At 38.5% G+C, this 15,702-nt stretch overlaps 2 protein-coding genes across 6 annotated transcripts; one reads left to right on the forward strand and one right to left on the reverse strand.

Moving 5' to 3' along the window:
• Nucleotides 1-2,138: 2,138 nt before the first annotated feature.
• Nucleotides 2,139-7,422, reverse strand: LOC120613200 (uncharacterized). The gene is made up of 4 exons (XM_039875787.1): nt 7,271-7,422; nt 4,240-4,652; nt 3,491-3,639; nt 2,139-3,013 (listed from the first exon to the last, which is right to left on the reverse strand). The coding sequence occupies exons 1-4, from the start codon at nt 7,420-7,422 to the stop codon at nt 2,882-2,884; spliced, it is 846 nt and encodes a 281-aa protein (XP_039731721.1). The 3' UTR covers nt 2,139-2,881.
• On the forward strand, nt 4,364-12,159 carry NPY2R (neuropeptide Y receptor Y2). 5 transcript variants are annotated; one of them, XM_039876194.1, is made up of 3 exons: nt 4,367-4,502; nt 4,960-5,149; nt 8,987-12,159. In XM_039876194.1, exon 3 carries the CDS (start codon nt 9,012-9,014, stop codon nt 10,158-10,160), a length of 1,149 nt encoding a protein of 382 aa, XP_039732128.1. In that variant the 5' UTR covers nt 4,367-4,502; nt 4,960-5,149; nt 8,987-9,011; the 3' UTR covers nt 10,161-12,159. The 5 variants fall into 5 exon arrangements, with proteins under 5 accessions (XP_039732127.1, XP_039732128.1, XP_039732129.1 ...); XM_039876195.1 differs by having other exon boundaries at nt 8,990-12,159; XM_039876197.1 differs by having other exon boundaries at nt 4,960-5,057; nt 8,990-12,159.
• Nucleotides 12,160-15,702: the final 3,543 nt, after the last annotated feature.

Genomic DNA, 15,702 nt, shown 5'->3' on the forward strand with positions numbered 1-15,702 from the left:
GTCCATTCATATAAACTGGTCTCTTTTTATATGTCTGCTTGATAGCATCTCTATCATATCTGTTCAGATATTAACTTAAGTCCCATTGGGCCTTCTCTTGCCTGAAAAGAAAGGTAAACACAGAGCCGATGAAATCTACAACCATTGAGAATCAATATTATAACCAAATGGCCATTAGGATATCCAACTTCCATAATTTTTATTGCAAAGAAATCTTATTGAAACTAAAAAGAATTTCTGTAAGTAGGACTTAATAAGCCTAAGGATAAATAATAACGAAATTTACTGAACATTTAAATAAAACAAGACAGAATCAGTTTCAATCAGTTACACTGAACACTATAACTATTAAGCTAGTTTGATTAATATTTCTTAACTAAGGACTTGTTTGTAGGTTTTGTTTGTTTCATCTAAGAAGTTAAGTTATTTAATAACTTCATTGAGCTTTTCTTAATTACTGGGGGTTAGAGAATTCCTCTGCTTGGCCTTGCTGCCCTCTCTCTTTCGGTCCTATGCAATTCCTCCCTCAGAGTTCTTCCTCAGGCTGGTAACTTGGTCTATGGAGCTTGCTTCTTTCTTGTTCTGTCTGTGATTTAAATTAGATTGCTCTGGCTTGAAGGTTATTTAGTAATCTCTCAGGAAACCCTGATATTAAGGTGAGAAGAAAACTAGTTTTCTGATAGAATGAAACCAGGAGAACATTCCCCCTAAGAATCAACATATACTTATTCTTTTTAGTGGGCCTTTTAAAAAAATGAAATTTTAAAGTCTGTCTCCCAGTTGCAGTAGCCACATTTCAAGTGCTCAATAGCCACATGGAGCTGGTGGGTCCCTTATTGGACAGCGTGCATATAGAACACGTCCATCACTGCAAAGTTCTACTAGGCAGCATTGTTGTAGATAATGGATATTTTTTTCGCTCTTATTTGTTTTCTCTAACTTTTACAATGCTTATAAATTACTTTTATAATCAAAATAACAATGAGATTATTTACATCTTAAGGAGAAACTTCCTCGCTCTCAAAATGAATTTAGAAAAAATGATATCCATATCGTGATGTACTTTATCTAAAAAATAGACATCATAAATGGTGTTCTATACTGACATTATCTAACTTTTTTCTTTTTTAATGAAGAACTTTTCTGAAATTTCTTCATTCTAACTATCTAAAATATTGAGTTGTTCTGTTATTCACCAGGTTTTTCACTTCAGAGTCTCATTGAGAAAACATGTATTTAACCAGAAGTAGAAAAGAAAATCGTCAGTTAATCTTTGGCTGTATTTCTTTTATATTTATGTGCACTGGGGAATGGTCTGTGGGGTAGGGTAGGGAAAATAGTAGTAGAGTCATGTTTGAGATATTTTAAGAGGTTTGTCAAACATCATATCCTAATATAAGAGGTTACAATGTTGGAGATCCACAGGGCCAGGCTGCACATATTCATCTATGCATTTATGCATCTATTTATCTATCTGTCTCTCCTTATTTATTTGGGTCTGCACAGATCCGGCCCACCTGGGGGTTTGACTTTTAAAAAACCAATTTCATTTAAGATTTGGGAGATTTTTAAGAATATGAGTTTTTTGCTTCTTTTAAAAAATCAGGTCTGACAACACTAGATCTAAAGTTTTACGAGGCATCTCAGTGGAATCTGAGAAGCAGCCTCTTCCTTCAGAAAAGGCATGTGCTTTTGTGCTATCTGAGATGTCGAAGCCCCCACCATTCCCTATATCTCCCATATACCAGCCTAACCTGCTGTTGTATTTATGTCATTGGCCCCAACCAGGTAGGCATCTGACTTTGAATTTGCTCCCTATTTGAAGAGCAGTCAGCACATATTCTGATTAGATGTAGAAGTGCCTAAATGATTTGACACAAGAGAAATCAAGCAACAAGAATCCTGTCCTATCTCAATTTGGATTAATCAGTATTTCACTATCACCTCCACAAAATTCTATCAGTGTCTTAATAAAGTTTTTTGGCATTCATCAGAGTGGTTCAGTGTTACGATAGCACACAGCATATGCACATTAAAATATATCCATTAGACCTTAATACACACAAATATCATGAGTTAATTGTCAAAACTATCCTCCATAATATGATACGCAATAAGGCAACTTGAATTTCAACCAATTGATTTTTCATCCAGTTCTGTTCTTTATTGGAAGATATTAGTCAAAGAGGCCATTTAATCTTATTAGGGTTGCTGAGTAGATGTCTGTGGAACTGTGGATTTTCTAAGACACATATATGTTGATAAGGGAGTGAGATGATAGAGGTAAATGATTTTGCAACGTCAGCGAAATCAGTTGAATCTTCCAAAGCAATCACTCTGAAGGACAGCACTCATCTGTTTTCCTGTTTATTTGTTTTTGTGGTGGTTGTTTCAGGTCACTCTTACTTTCTACAGTTACAGCCCCTTGGTACATAGGTCATTCTTCACTGGTGCAAATATAAGAACCTGTTGCATAAAACACATGTGTGAGCAGGGGATATTTCCCCAACGTAAAAAATATCCACAAAAATATTTTAAGTGGAACTGTGTAGAGCATCTTGGATACTTCTTGTTCTGTTTACTTTTGTCTCTTGGTAATTGACAAGCCCAAGCTGCTTTGTTTTATAAGGAATTTCTATGCTTCTATGGGCCATAATTCTACTTAGCCAAAGATCAGTTTCAGAATAGGTTGTGTAAAGATGCCTTACAAATGCAGCACTATCCGGGTGCGGGCAAACCCTCATGGGATTGAAAACCCAATCTTCTCGAGGGGAGGCCTTAACCAATATGTTGGAGAGAGTATTTTTTTTCTCTTGTAGTTTAACCCCTTTTAAAAGTATTTCAGAGAAATTCCAAGCGAACGAGTACGATTAACCTTATTTCAGAAATGAAGAGTCTGATGCATAGAGGGAAAGTAATGTGTACAAAACCACAACAGGGAACAGTTAAGAAAGAAGTTGGTTTCCAGTTTCAGACGTTTGTTTTCCTTACTTGATATGGTCTGCTGTCCCCTCTACAAATGAACAAGAGAAAGGCTGACTGTAAACTTCTGGAAGGAATAGCTCGGAATAAAGAGTTCCTGGAAGGAATCCTGAGGAAACAGACCCCACAGCTCTGTGAACTGACTCCACAATCTTGTTTCGCTCTGATCCACTAACAGCCTGGCGGGATCCGGACATTAGCAGAGGGCTTCGCCACAAGGAGACAGGAGGATCCCAGAGACACGCGCTCTTCGCGGCACTAGTGGCGTGGGAAATTACCAAAGAGGAAGGATCCGGAAGTCAGCTAATTGGAGAAGTACACGTTTGGTTTTAATCGGGATTCGTTCTTTCCCTCTTCCTATTCCAGTTTTTGCCTGGAGCCAGAGCGCACACCACACCCGCTGCCGGCTTTTGAATCTGAATCCGCGCTGCCCAACTTGCAAACTGTCAGCAGACACGTGTTAAAGGAACTGCAGATCGTGGGCAACAAGGATTTGAACTCGCTTTACCTTCCTGTGGGAGCGCAGCGACCGCCCACTTAGACTTGCACCAGCTCCCTGCGCTCCAGCCCTGGACCAGGGTGTCCAGGGTTTGTCCTCCGCGCAATCGTGCGCTCTTTGGCGTGGTTCTGTGCGGGTCCAGCTCTCCACCTTTGCTCCTATAAGAGAGAGACAGAGAAAAAAAAAAATCAACTTCTGCCTTTCAAGTCCGCCTCCCTCCTGACTGCCGCGCCGGAGACCGCAGCCCCTCGCCCGCAGCTGGGTCTGTCCACCCACCTTCGCACTGACCTTCTCCTTTCCCGGGAGGATTTTGGTGAACCCGAGCCTGCGTCCGAGGGTCCTTCTTCTCCAAATCTCTCACGGAACAGAGGAGCCGAGAGAAAAGCAAGGGGTTCGTGGAAGGGAAAAAGGATAGAAGCGGTGCAAACCTTTCCCCAGAGTGCCAAACTAGGGGGTCGCCCGGGGGTGGGGGTAAGAGTAGCAGTTGCAGGTGGTGGTGGGGACCCGCGAGGGGGCGCCGCGCTGGACAAGGTCCAGTTGCACCGCTCGCAAGCCCAGGAGGCAGAGGAAAGACCGTGGTCGCTGTCCCCTGCTCCCTCGCCACGGAAACTTCCCTTCTAGCTCACTTCCCTATGGGACCATAGCCGCCCCCGGCCCCCCGCGCTCTCCGCACCCGTTTACTTTTTGAGGGGAAGGGTTCACCTCCCCTCCATCCTTTCCACCACCCCCTTTGCAGCCTCCCATCCTCACCCGCTCACCCCGGTTGCTCTGTGGGGGGCCTGAGCAGGCTCGGTGGCGGAGGTCAGCGGCGGAGCCTCGCGGGGGCCCCGACTGCCGGGCGCGCGCCAGAGCTGCTCTCCCGCGCCGAGAGGGCTGCACCTTCCGAGCTGACGGAATTGGACTTGCCTTTGAGGACCTTGCAGTGCCTTCTCTGGGTGTGCCGGCTAGATAATCATCTTTCTGACCGGCTGCACACGTCTCTGCGCATCTCAGCGGAAACGCGAGGGCCAGGGCAGTAAGTGTAAGTCCTAACTGATTCACCTTCTGGGAACCAGAATACCCCCAAAAGAATGTGTCAGGCCCTATGAAGAGGTCATGGGGGAGGGAAGGTTCTTGTGAATGTAGGAACTTTCCCCCCTCATTTAGGGGTTTGGGGGTGGTGATATCATCCCTATTTTTTACTTTCGCTAGAATTTTCTTTTTTCTACTGAAGATTCTTAACTATTTCCTTGGCTCTTCTTAGAACGAGGTCATTATCTTTCCAGAAAAGTAAGCTGTTATTGTTTCTGCCTCTTTAAAAATCAAGCCCCTGTCTAAAGAAGGTCATATTGGATTCTCTCAAGCTGTTCAAGAATAGACACATTTATTTAAGCATTCACTGGTTTTCCACCAGAAGGGCTCACCCACTGGTAGGAGCATATGGTGGACGAGAAGGGGGCAAAAGTAAACTCTTTAAGACTTTTTTTTTTTGCAATAAGGACATATTTAAAATTGGTGACATGAAATAAACAATGCTGTTTTCAGAGGAAGATCACAAATTCAAATACATGGAAGAGAGACATTCCCAAACTCTTTGGTGAATATTTTCAACTTTCTGCTTGTTATGCAAACAGCTATGTAGTATTCTTGAACTTTGTTACCCTCTCTCCCAGGACTAAGAAGTGTAAGGTGTGTGGTATTATTTATGGGATTTTTCCCTGGGAAAATTTCTGGACATTTTTGTAATTGATAAAATGTTGAGTTTTACTAAGGCTGACCTGTTACAATAACAGTACTGTTGTAAAAAGTCCCACAAATTTAAATATATACTTAAGGCATAAACAGGCTTCCCACTGAAATAATTTGAAGTTCTTTGAATTTTTGGGGGGAGGGGACCCTGAAGCCATTTTTCTATTCTACAATGAAATATTTCTATAACAGAATCTCTAAAGATTCATTTATTTAAGGAAAATGTACAGCCACAGTTTTCCTTAAATGTCTTGAACAATGGGATCACCTCGTTTTGCCTTATTTTGAAGAAAGAGTTTTTCCCTTGTCAACTTATCTTTTAATTTTTGTGATCCTGAGTTTTTAACCTAGCAACTCCTTCTGTGTACTCTCTTTTCCTCTTTCACTTTTCCAGAATTGCAATAACAAAATAATACATTTCTCGGGGTAATCTCTGACCTGGCTGAAGGCCAGTAGTATGCTTGAGAACAGGTATTAGTGCCCATATGCTAATAGCCTGTAGATCAATAACCATCCCTTCAGAGAAACTTTAGATATAGGAGCTTTGAAATAAAGAAATTGGGATTGAAAAGAAAAAGAAAAAGAAGTTACTAAATCAAATATATTCCCAATATTCCTCTATCTCAAGCTTCATCTCAATTTAGTTTACTGCAAACCTCCAACTCAGACCTCTTGGAGTCTTGTTAATTCTGTTAATGACTTATCAGGACTGACCGAGTAATTGTGCTCTGTAAAATCTCTTTCTTAGTCTAAGGGAAATGGTACAGCCTATCAAATACACACTCCAAGATCTGAATCATTAGTTTCCGTTTTCTCTAATTACTAAAGAGTAGAGGCAAATGCACAAGAGAACCTGGGCTTTTTGGAAAATTCTATTTGAAATTTATGCAGAGAGAACTTGAATATATTAGTAAAGCAAATACGTGAGTACATGAAAATCTCTCTGCGATAAGACCCCTGTTAAGGGGTGTGTGTGTGTGTGTGTGTGTGTGTGTGCGCGTGCGCGTGCGCGCGCACGCGCACGTGTGCTAAGCCTTTGATAGAAAGTTTCCTTATAGGTTTACTGACTGACAAGTTTTAGTCTGTCTAATCAGGGAATGATTTAAGAGGGATCTTGGGACAACTTTCTTGTAGAGGTGGATAAAGACAAGAAAATCACTAGGATGAGATATCACAGCAAAGAATTCTATATAGGCAATTATCTTCAGTAAAGGAAAGAATCGAAGTTACTTAGTATTTTGCTGACCTTAATTATTCAGTAAAATTGTATTTTCCTTTAGCTTCTTATTTGTTTTGACAAATTATTGAGCACCTTTAATGTGTTAGATTGTGTGCTAAAGTCAAACAATGGGTTGAAAAGATCCAGTTTCTGTCCTCAAAAAGATTGCTGTGGCAGGGTGGCTGAAGGAAAACAATGGCAATGTAGCATGTGATATTTCACCGTTAGAAGTGAGCACAGGTTGTTGGGAACTGAGAAGCTTCCCAGTGCAGAACAGGGAGGGCAGAGAGGCGTGAGAAAGGCTGATGTGCTGCTGGAATTGGAAGTATGACAAGGCATAAGGTATATATTAGAATGCCAGGGGAGATGAAATCAAAGGGGTGGGCAGGGATGAGTCCAAGAAAAGTTTTGAATATCATACAGTGGAGTTGGAATTTTCTTCATATGTCAATGTTATCAACTTGTACCTGTAGAACCTTTAGTGGAAGAGCAAATCAATGAAAGCAGCAGATCATGCAAAACAGAAGCTATTCAAGAATGTAAAAGAGAAAGAATTAAATGTAGAGAATTGGTTACACAAGTAGCCAAGTAACTTGGAAGCCAAACAGGGGATGTTGAGGGCACCCAAAGATTAGTAAACGCAATAAGTCATTACTACTGCCAGCTAGAGAGCACAAGGAGGAGGCAGTGTGACCGAAGCCCAGGGACTGGTGGAAACAGAATGACTATGGGGCAGCCCTGTGAGAACCAGAGCCCTGGAGGCACTGCTGAGGCTCTGCCCAGAGGAGAAAGGGAGTGAGAAGAATACAATGGCTTCTGCCTTCCTTCTGCTCTCTCATTACCTGCCAGTGTCTTCCATTGGCCAAACTTGGCCAGCATCCTGAAGAGTCAGAAGCCTGAAAATATAGTCTGCAAGAGTCAGCCTTCCAGGAGAAAGCTGAGGAACAGAGCTGGGGGCACACAGGCCTAGCCAGGCATGGTCATTGGGCTCCATAAATATGTCTTACTTGCCAATGTGGGTAAATGTTATTATGATTAATAAAAAAGTTCACTTAACAGAAATTCTGAGTTAATGGTGGAAGCCTTTTGTCATTATGAATATATTCAAAAGGTCCTACCATTGTGAGAGTGGGCTCTGGATGTTTTTGTAGACTTGAAAAGGAAACTTTATGTTATAAACCAATATACTATATTATTTTAAGCAACCTGGGGACACTGGGGAAATGATATGATCACATTTGAAGTTCAGAAAGACCATTTTTCATGTCAGAGTAGCCGCTGTACAGAAAAATATAAGAGCCTTTGAGTAGAGGCCCCGTCCTGTTGTTTTCCTCCCAGCATGAATCCTAGTTCCTGACATAGGTTTTTGAATGCTTGCTGAATGCAAGGATGGAACCATTCCTGGCATTTAGAAGATGCTCAATTGTAATTAGTAAGTGAATGAATCAATGAATGGACCAAAAAAAAAAAGAAAAGAAAGAAAGCAGGAGAAGAGTTAGAAGATGATCAGAATAAGAGATCAAGGATGAAACTAATGTAGTGGAAATGATAAGAGGACCATTGGGAGAGAGATGTGAGAGGTCAGTCTGAGGGTTTTCTCTAATGTGGAGCTCAAGGAGATGAAAAAGCCTGGAATGGGTACCTGCTTTGTAAGTTTACTCGGCTTAATGGATGAGGAGAGCATTGACTGAAGTTGGGCACACAGAGGGAAAAGTCTGGGATGGAGGTGGGTATGATTAGGGATGAAAAGTGTTAAAACTTTTAACTAAGTTTAAATATTTGACTAAATATTAAAATTAGGGGTTAGAGAGAGAAGTAGTTCAGATTTGGACATATTTTTCATATAGTTCCAGTGTAGGATTCAGCAATATATTAGTTAGGAAGTTTATTTTAGATCATCAAAAAAGAGACTATTTTACACAAGCTACCTATTTTTAATACTAATAACCCTTACACTAGGAAAAATGGCTGCTCAGTTTATCCTAAATATTTTCTACTCCCAAAGTCTAGGCACCAGGCAAAGAGTTTTAACATGTGTCTCCTTTTTTGTGTGTGCGCAATTTGTTGCTATATTTATAAATTTAAAAGTCAAGATATTGAAGAAATCTTTCTTTATCTACCTTAAAATTAATTAGATAAATTTATAGCAATTATAAAATTAATTGATAAAGTTTCTAATATTCATCTCACTTAAAATAGATTAATTTGGTAGCATTCACAATGGAATTACATGTACACTATAGGTACTACATTTTACCATTGTAATATATGTTTCAAGGACCTGATTTAATTCATCCATATTTAGACTTATAATGTCTAAATAAAGTTACATAAAATAGACTTATTAAAGGGCCTGCTTTATTAAAATGTTATACTGTGTGCAATTTGAGAGATCAGAGGACAGATATTTAGAGCCCCAACCCAAATGAAACCAATTTATTTGTGATGTTTTCTTGCTTCTCCCTTGTGTTTTCCTTGTTCTGTATTTGTTCTTTTTTTCCTCCTCTCCTCTCCTCTCCTCTCCTCTCTTCTCCTCTCCTCTTCTTTTCTTTCTTCAGTAGATTCTTGCATTTGTTGCTGAAAATGGGCCCAATAGATGCAGAGGCTGATGAGAACCAGACAGTGGAAGAAGCGAAAGTGGAGCAGTATGGCTCAGGGCAAACCACTCCTAGGGGTGAGCTGGCCCCGGATCCTGAGCCAGAGCTTATAGACAGCACCAAGCTGATCGAGGTACAGATTGTCCTCATATTGGCCTATTGCTCCATCATCTTGCTTGGGGTGATTGGCAACTCCTTGGTGATCCATGTGGTGATCAAATTCAAGAGCATGCGCACGGTAACCAACTTTTTTATTGCCAATCTGGCTGTGGCAGATCTTCTGGTGAACACATTGTGCTTGCCATTCACTCTTACCTACACCTTAATGGGGGAGTGGAAAATGGGTCCTGTCTTATGCCACCTAGTACCCTATGCCCAGGGCCTGGCAGTACAAGTGTCCACAATCACCTTGACAGTAATTGCCCTGGACCGGCATCGTTGCATTGTCTACCACCTGGAGAGCAAGATCTCTAAGCAAATCAGCTTCCTGGTTATTGGCTTGGCCTGGGGCATCAGCGCCCTGCTAGCAAGCCCCTTGGCCATCTTCCGTGAATATTCACTCATTGAGATTATTCCTGACTTTGCAATTGTGGCCTGTACAGAGAAGTGGCCTGGTGAGGAGAAGAGCATGTATGGCACTGTCTACAGTCTTTCCTCTTTGTTAATCCTGTATGTCTTGCCTCTGGGTATCATATCTTTTTCCTACATGCGTATCTGGAATAAACTTAAGAACCATGTTAGCCCTGGAGCTGCTAATGATCACTATCATCAACGGAGGCAAAAGACTACCAAAATGCTGGTGTGCGTGGTGGTGGTGTTTGCTGTCAGCTGGTTGCCTCTCCATGCCTTCCAACTTGCTGTTGACATTGATAACCAGGTCCTGGACCTGAAAGAGTACAAACTCATCTTCACCGTGTTCCACATCATTGCCATGTGCTCCACCTTTGCCAACCCCCTTCTCTATGGCTGGATGAACAGCAACTACAGAAAGGCTTTCCTCTCAGCTTTTCGCTGTGAGCAGAGGTTGGACGCCATTCACTCTGAAATGTCTGTGACATTCAAGGCAAAAAAGAACCTGGAAGTCAAAAAGAACAATGGACCCAATGATCCTTTCACAGAGGCTACCAATGTCTAAGGAAGCTCTGGTGTGAAAATTTATGGTTGAATTCTGACCAGAGGTACAAATCCAGTTGAGGAAGGCTCCCAGGTGCATCCTGATTTCCCATTTTAAGGAAGAAAAAGAGCATCTGAATGGTAGCATCTGCGATGTAATAAGTGGAAATCTGGTTGGCAGAGCCTAGGTAAAAGCATGCATATTCAAAGATAAGGCAACAAAATAGATAACTTACAGTTGCTTGGATGGTAAGTTGAATAAGTAAAAGCAGAGAGAAATGCTTGTGCCTCTCCCAGAATGAAGGAAACCTGAATGAATAACTGGCATTATCAGCATCACTAAAAGGTGGTTGGTGAATAAGTTGACTTTCAAATCACATTGGGCAGTAGATTGAGGATGATGTATAATTCACTGCTTCCTGCTCATCTGATGAAAAGATGACCAAATGCCAATTTCTCTAGGGAGCCATAGGCTCTCCTTTATTGCGTTTTGTTGTTTTAATAATTTTTCCTATAAACTAAATCTATCAGAGAATGCTGCAGGTAAATGTTATCAACTATTTGAATGCCTTCAAGGAAATAAACTGAAATTTGCTATATAATTTGTATTTCGGCAAATGATGAGAGAAATCTTTAATACTCAGTTAGCCAATTGTTCTTAAAACCAGATGCACGTTTAATGAAAAGTATTTTTTTAACTCAGAATCAAAGATTGAAATGCTTAGAATTACAAAAGTGTAAACCATCATTTAACTTCTCATTTCAAATTGTTCCTGTTTTATATAGATACTATTTAGATAAAAAATAAGCATACAACATAATATATTTCAGTCACTTAATTAATTAACATTAATTATTATAACTTTTTGAACATATTCCTATGTTGGCGCTGAGTTTATCTTCACTAAAAATTACATCAGATTGTAAAATAATTTCTGTGGAATTTTGTAACATTTTGTTTTCATTGTAAGTAGTTTTTGCACAGGCACATAGCTCTAACGAATACTGTAGTGTTTTTTTTTTGGAAATTCATCTTTAATGGACTCACTTATGATTAATAAAACAGCATAGTTTCATCTGGTAAGAAGTATGAAAAACATTGGATTCATACTACCTTGCAAATGTTCTATTTCAACCAATTTCAACATAAATTATGCTCTTCTCAAAATTATTAGCTGCATTATTTGGATAACTTATGAAAATATGCATAATAAAATTATACCTATAAATAGTGGGACATAGATACTACAGTATTTTTTATTTAATGATTTTACGAATATAATTTTTATTTAAATAATACCCAACCAAGATGCCGAAAACCCTATTGTGTTCATGAAAGATAATTAAGATGTTAAAATAATTATACTTCTTCAGATGCTGTTAAGGAAGTTTCATGGCAATCGTATTTTTGTAAGTATGCCTGAATTTGTGAATAAATTCCTTAAATTTTAAATAAATTCAACATGAGTATTACATTTAGTTACAAACATTAACTTTTTGAACTGGAGAGTTTCACTTTAAAGATATATTTAAAATTTATACTATGGCTCTGATTGAGATACTTTCATGTTAGAAATAAAAGACTGGTCTTGAAGTGGACAGCACTTTTGGAATACAGAAAAAGAATGAAACCAATAGAATTTAGATTAGATGGAAGACTGATTAAGAAGCATCCAAAAATACTGTATATCTATAATATATCATATAATTGAAGAATTCATTTTTCTGTTATACTTGACGTAACTGTCCAAGAAGTGTTTTGTCCTTTATATAGCAATTATTTTGTGTAAGATGCTAATAGAAAACTGTAGTTAAAGTTTTTTAATTCTTTTCTTTTAGAGAATTCTTATACTACAGGAAATATGTGTGCTACTGTATTATCTGTGGTAGTAGTAAATCATTAGAATTTAATTAATAACCCAATTAATATATATGATCTAACTGATTCTGTTAACTCAAAATATCTTTTTACACAGTGATTTTATCTGTTAAAATAAAAAGAATTGGGGAAACAAGAAAAATTTTGTGATGTTTTCTATGAGTTCCTGTTCAAGATAAGATAGTAAGCCTCTGACACAACTAAAAAAGGCTTCTTTCTTTCCATTCGGTACATGAACCTGAGTCAATGAATCTATTCCTATGGCTGCAATTATAGTCCATATTCTGACGATGCCTGAATCTTTATTTTCAGACCAGACCTTTCACATGAACTTCATATCTGTATCAGCTGACTTGACATGTGCACACGGGTGTCTCACCAGCAGATCAAAGTCTAAAACAGAACCTGCCATTGTGATGCACACCCCCACCCCACCTCCACTTTGTTTTCCTGTATATCTTGTCCCAGTCATGACACTGCTACTTACTCAGTTCCCAAAGCCTTACACATTAAAGTTACCCTTGACTCTTCTGTCTCTTTATCACATGTGTCCAGTTAATTCTCACATTTGGTTCTAATTCCTAGATGTCTCAAACCAATTCACTTTTCTCTATCCTGTGGTTTCTACCATAGTTCAGGCTTTGATTATCTCTCCAGACCGCTATTATTTCTCATCTGGTTTAGTGTAGCAGCTTCCTAATTGGTCTCTCTATATCTTGTTGTCTTCCCATCCAATGCAACTATTATCCACCAACCAGAATAATTTTTCAGAAACTCAGATTTTATCCAAAGGAGAATATGATTCTTTACTGCTATCAGACGATTCTGGGTATCTTGAGAATTGACCAAATGGTAATTTCTAGTTTCATCCTCTTCTCTCAGTACCTCTTTGGGTTCTTCAGAATTGCAATGATGCAGGAACTCTACCTTTTCTTCTTTTTCTATTATCAAGGCCAATGTGTTAAAGACATTCTTTAAAACTGCCTCATTAGTACAGGTGGATTAAAGAGTAAAGAATAAGTAAAGACCATTTTTTTTTTCTATGATGGATTGATTGGAATAGAGGAAGAAAGAATTATATCAAGACTGAGCAACCTAAAACCACAGAAGCGACACAAATTCTGGGTTCCCTTCCTAAGGTAAAAGAAATGATGCCTCAAGGAGAATATAGTCTTTAAATTTTTCAAGTTGATAAGAGACAATTTTAATATATATGGCAGCAAAAAGTTTACTTTTCCTTAAGAAAACAGAGAATGTAAGAAACAAAAAGAGTGAAGAATGCAAACCTCTTCATGCTTATGTCTCATTACATTAAACAAAGGTAGAAATTTTATTGCAGAAAGGGTTACTAAGGATTGATTTGTGAGGATTTTTAAACAATACCTATCTGTTAGACCACTGACTGTTTTCTGCCTCTGTACACTGGTCAGTTATCCACAAACTTCCCAAGTTCTCACAGGAAAGATAGATTGTGGGCTTTGACAATTCACACATTATCTGTAACTTTCATTCTCCTTTGTTAGTTCATGAATGTGTAACTAGATGAAAGTAAATGAAAATGAGTAACCTAGAATCTGCTCTCTTTATAAACAAAGCAATACCAAGTTTCAACACTTTAACAAATGACTTGCAAAACACCACATAGCTGATCACAATACAGGCACATGTTGTCACGTTAAAATTAAAAAGTGCTGCACTATCTTCATGAGAAATAAAGGAAAACAATAATGAGTGGATATTTTTTTGCTCTTCTCATAGAAAAGTAATTTAGATTGTAAAAAAATAAGAAAGCATGTTTGTGTATACACACATATTTAATTACAAACAAAAAAACTCCCTGATGTACGTTATCATTTAAGATTGTACATTGTCTGTATATAGACTGTCCAAACATATGACATTGTGTTCTCATGATTGTCCCTATAGAGGTAACTATCACTGGGCTTGGGTGAGGTGGGATAATGAGTGAGGGGGATGCACCCTGAAATTAAAACAGAAGTGATGCATTTAAAAAGCTCCTTGTTGAGTAACCTATATTCCCCAACTAGTTGAAAGATGAAGATGACACATATCAAACTGGAGTTTATCATTTCGAGTACCAACATATTTAAAATGATTAATGTCATCTAAGATACAATAAGCTACGATCAGCTTCTAGGACATGTAGACCTACTGTGCAATCATTCCTGTTCTTTGATAGAACCAAATCTGAATCTTGTTTTGTGCATGTAATTGAGGAGGAAGAGAAAAGTAGAATCGAGGGAGATTTTTAAAATTAAGACTGCTGAGTGCACTGTGTTTATTAAGTTGGAACAAAATACAATTAATCAATTTAGATCTATAATAATATCTGGATCCCATTGGACTTAACCATATCGAAGGACATAACAACAATGTCTAGAAGAATGGAGATAATATAATTTTAGATTCACTGAAGTCATCAGAAAAATTTGGCACTCAAGGATTTCTTCTGCCTTTCTGTTCCAGGAAAAATAATTTACTGGAAATAAAAACTTCCTACTTCCTACAAAGACAACCTCATATAAACAATGGCCTCAGTAGTTTTTGTCAAAGGCACAAAAAGCCTCACAAATGGACAGATATGATATACTTAATAGCTACGACCTCAGACCCCACAGGAGTTATACAAATCTGGTTTGTCTCCAAGATAAGGATTTTATACTTACTTTCTGGTATTTAGCTTAAAAGTCTAAAATTAAATGTAGAAATTCCTTATCTGTGAGTACGTTCATAAGAATTATTTATAATTGTCATTCCAAGACAATATGAAACTCATGATTCTGATCATGAGTATTAGACTGTTTTTGTACAAATAGGTCCCAACAGCTATATTTTCTAGTGGATATAATTAGAGAATATGAATGAATGAAATTTTGGAACGGTCAGTATTGTGATGTGCTGCTACTCTTATGACAAACATAGTTGAGCATTTACCTTGAGAAGTACGCAGCCAGTGCTAATCATTTATACTGATATACTTACCATCTCTTACTGAATACACTTTGCCACTAGCACATTTTAAAGAAAGTTGCATGACTGTGCAACAAAGTTACACCATCCTTACAGAAAACTCATGGTGTTAAACAAAGTGACATGATTTCTTTCAACAGGTTCTGTTATTCCCAAGCCTAAGTCCTTATCATCATTTTCTTTCTCTTGTCATCCTCCTCCCCAGTTCTGTTTTCCACTGCCAGAGATTGTCTGGAAGGACAGGTGAAGCTAGTCTGATTCCAACGACCAGTTAATATATTCCAGAACATGTAAATATATTTGTAAACTGGTTCATTTTCTCTCAAGTGTTTTGACTCCTTTCTTTAGATTTGTGTCATGGCTCCAGAGACTCAGAGTAACTTAAATGCTGACACAGGAAGATATTTGGCTAATTTTTTATTAGTCTTTTCAGCTTAGCTAAGCAGAGTGAGAGATCATAAAAACGGGCAAGGAAGCTCGGGCATTCCGCCCCAATTTTAGAGTCTCTACCTCAGCATTTACTCTTTTACCTTAAGACATTTCTGGCCCAATCAGTACCATCACCCACACACCTAGATTTTATAAAAAATCAAGACATCTTTTTAGAGATGCTTTTCCTTGGGATGCCTTGTAGAGGTTAACAGTGGATCAGATATGTAGTCACTTAATTTTCTATCTGGGAATTTGTAAAAGG

The sequence above is a fragment of the Pteropus medius genome, unplaced genomic scaffold (assembly GCF_902729225.1).
Source record: "Pteropus medius unplaced genomic scaffold, Ma_sr-lr_union100, whole genome shotgun sequence".
NCBI classification, from domain to species: Eukaryota; Metazoa; Chordata; class Mammalia; order Chiroptera; family Pteropodidae; genus Pteropus; species Pteropus medius.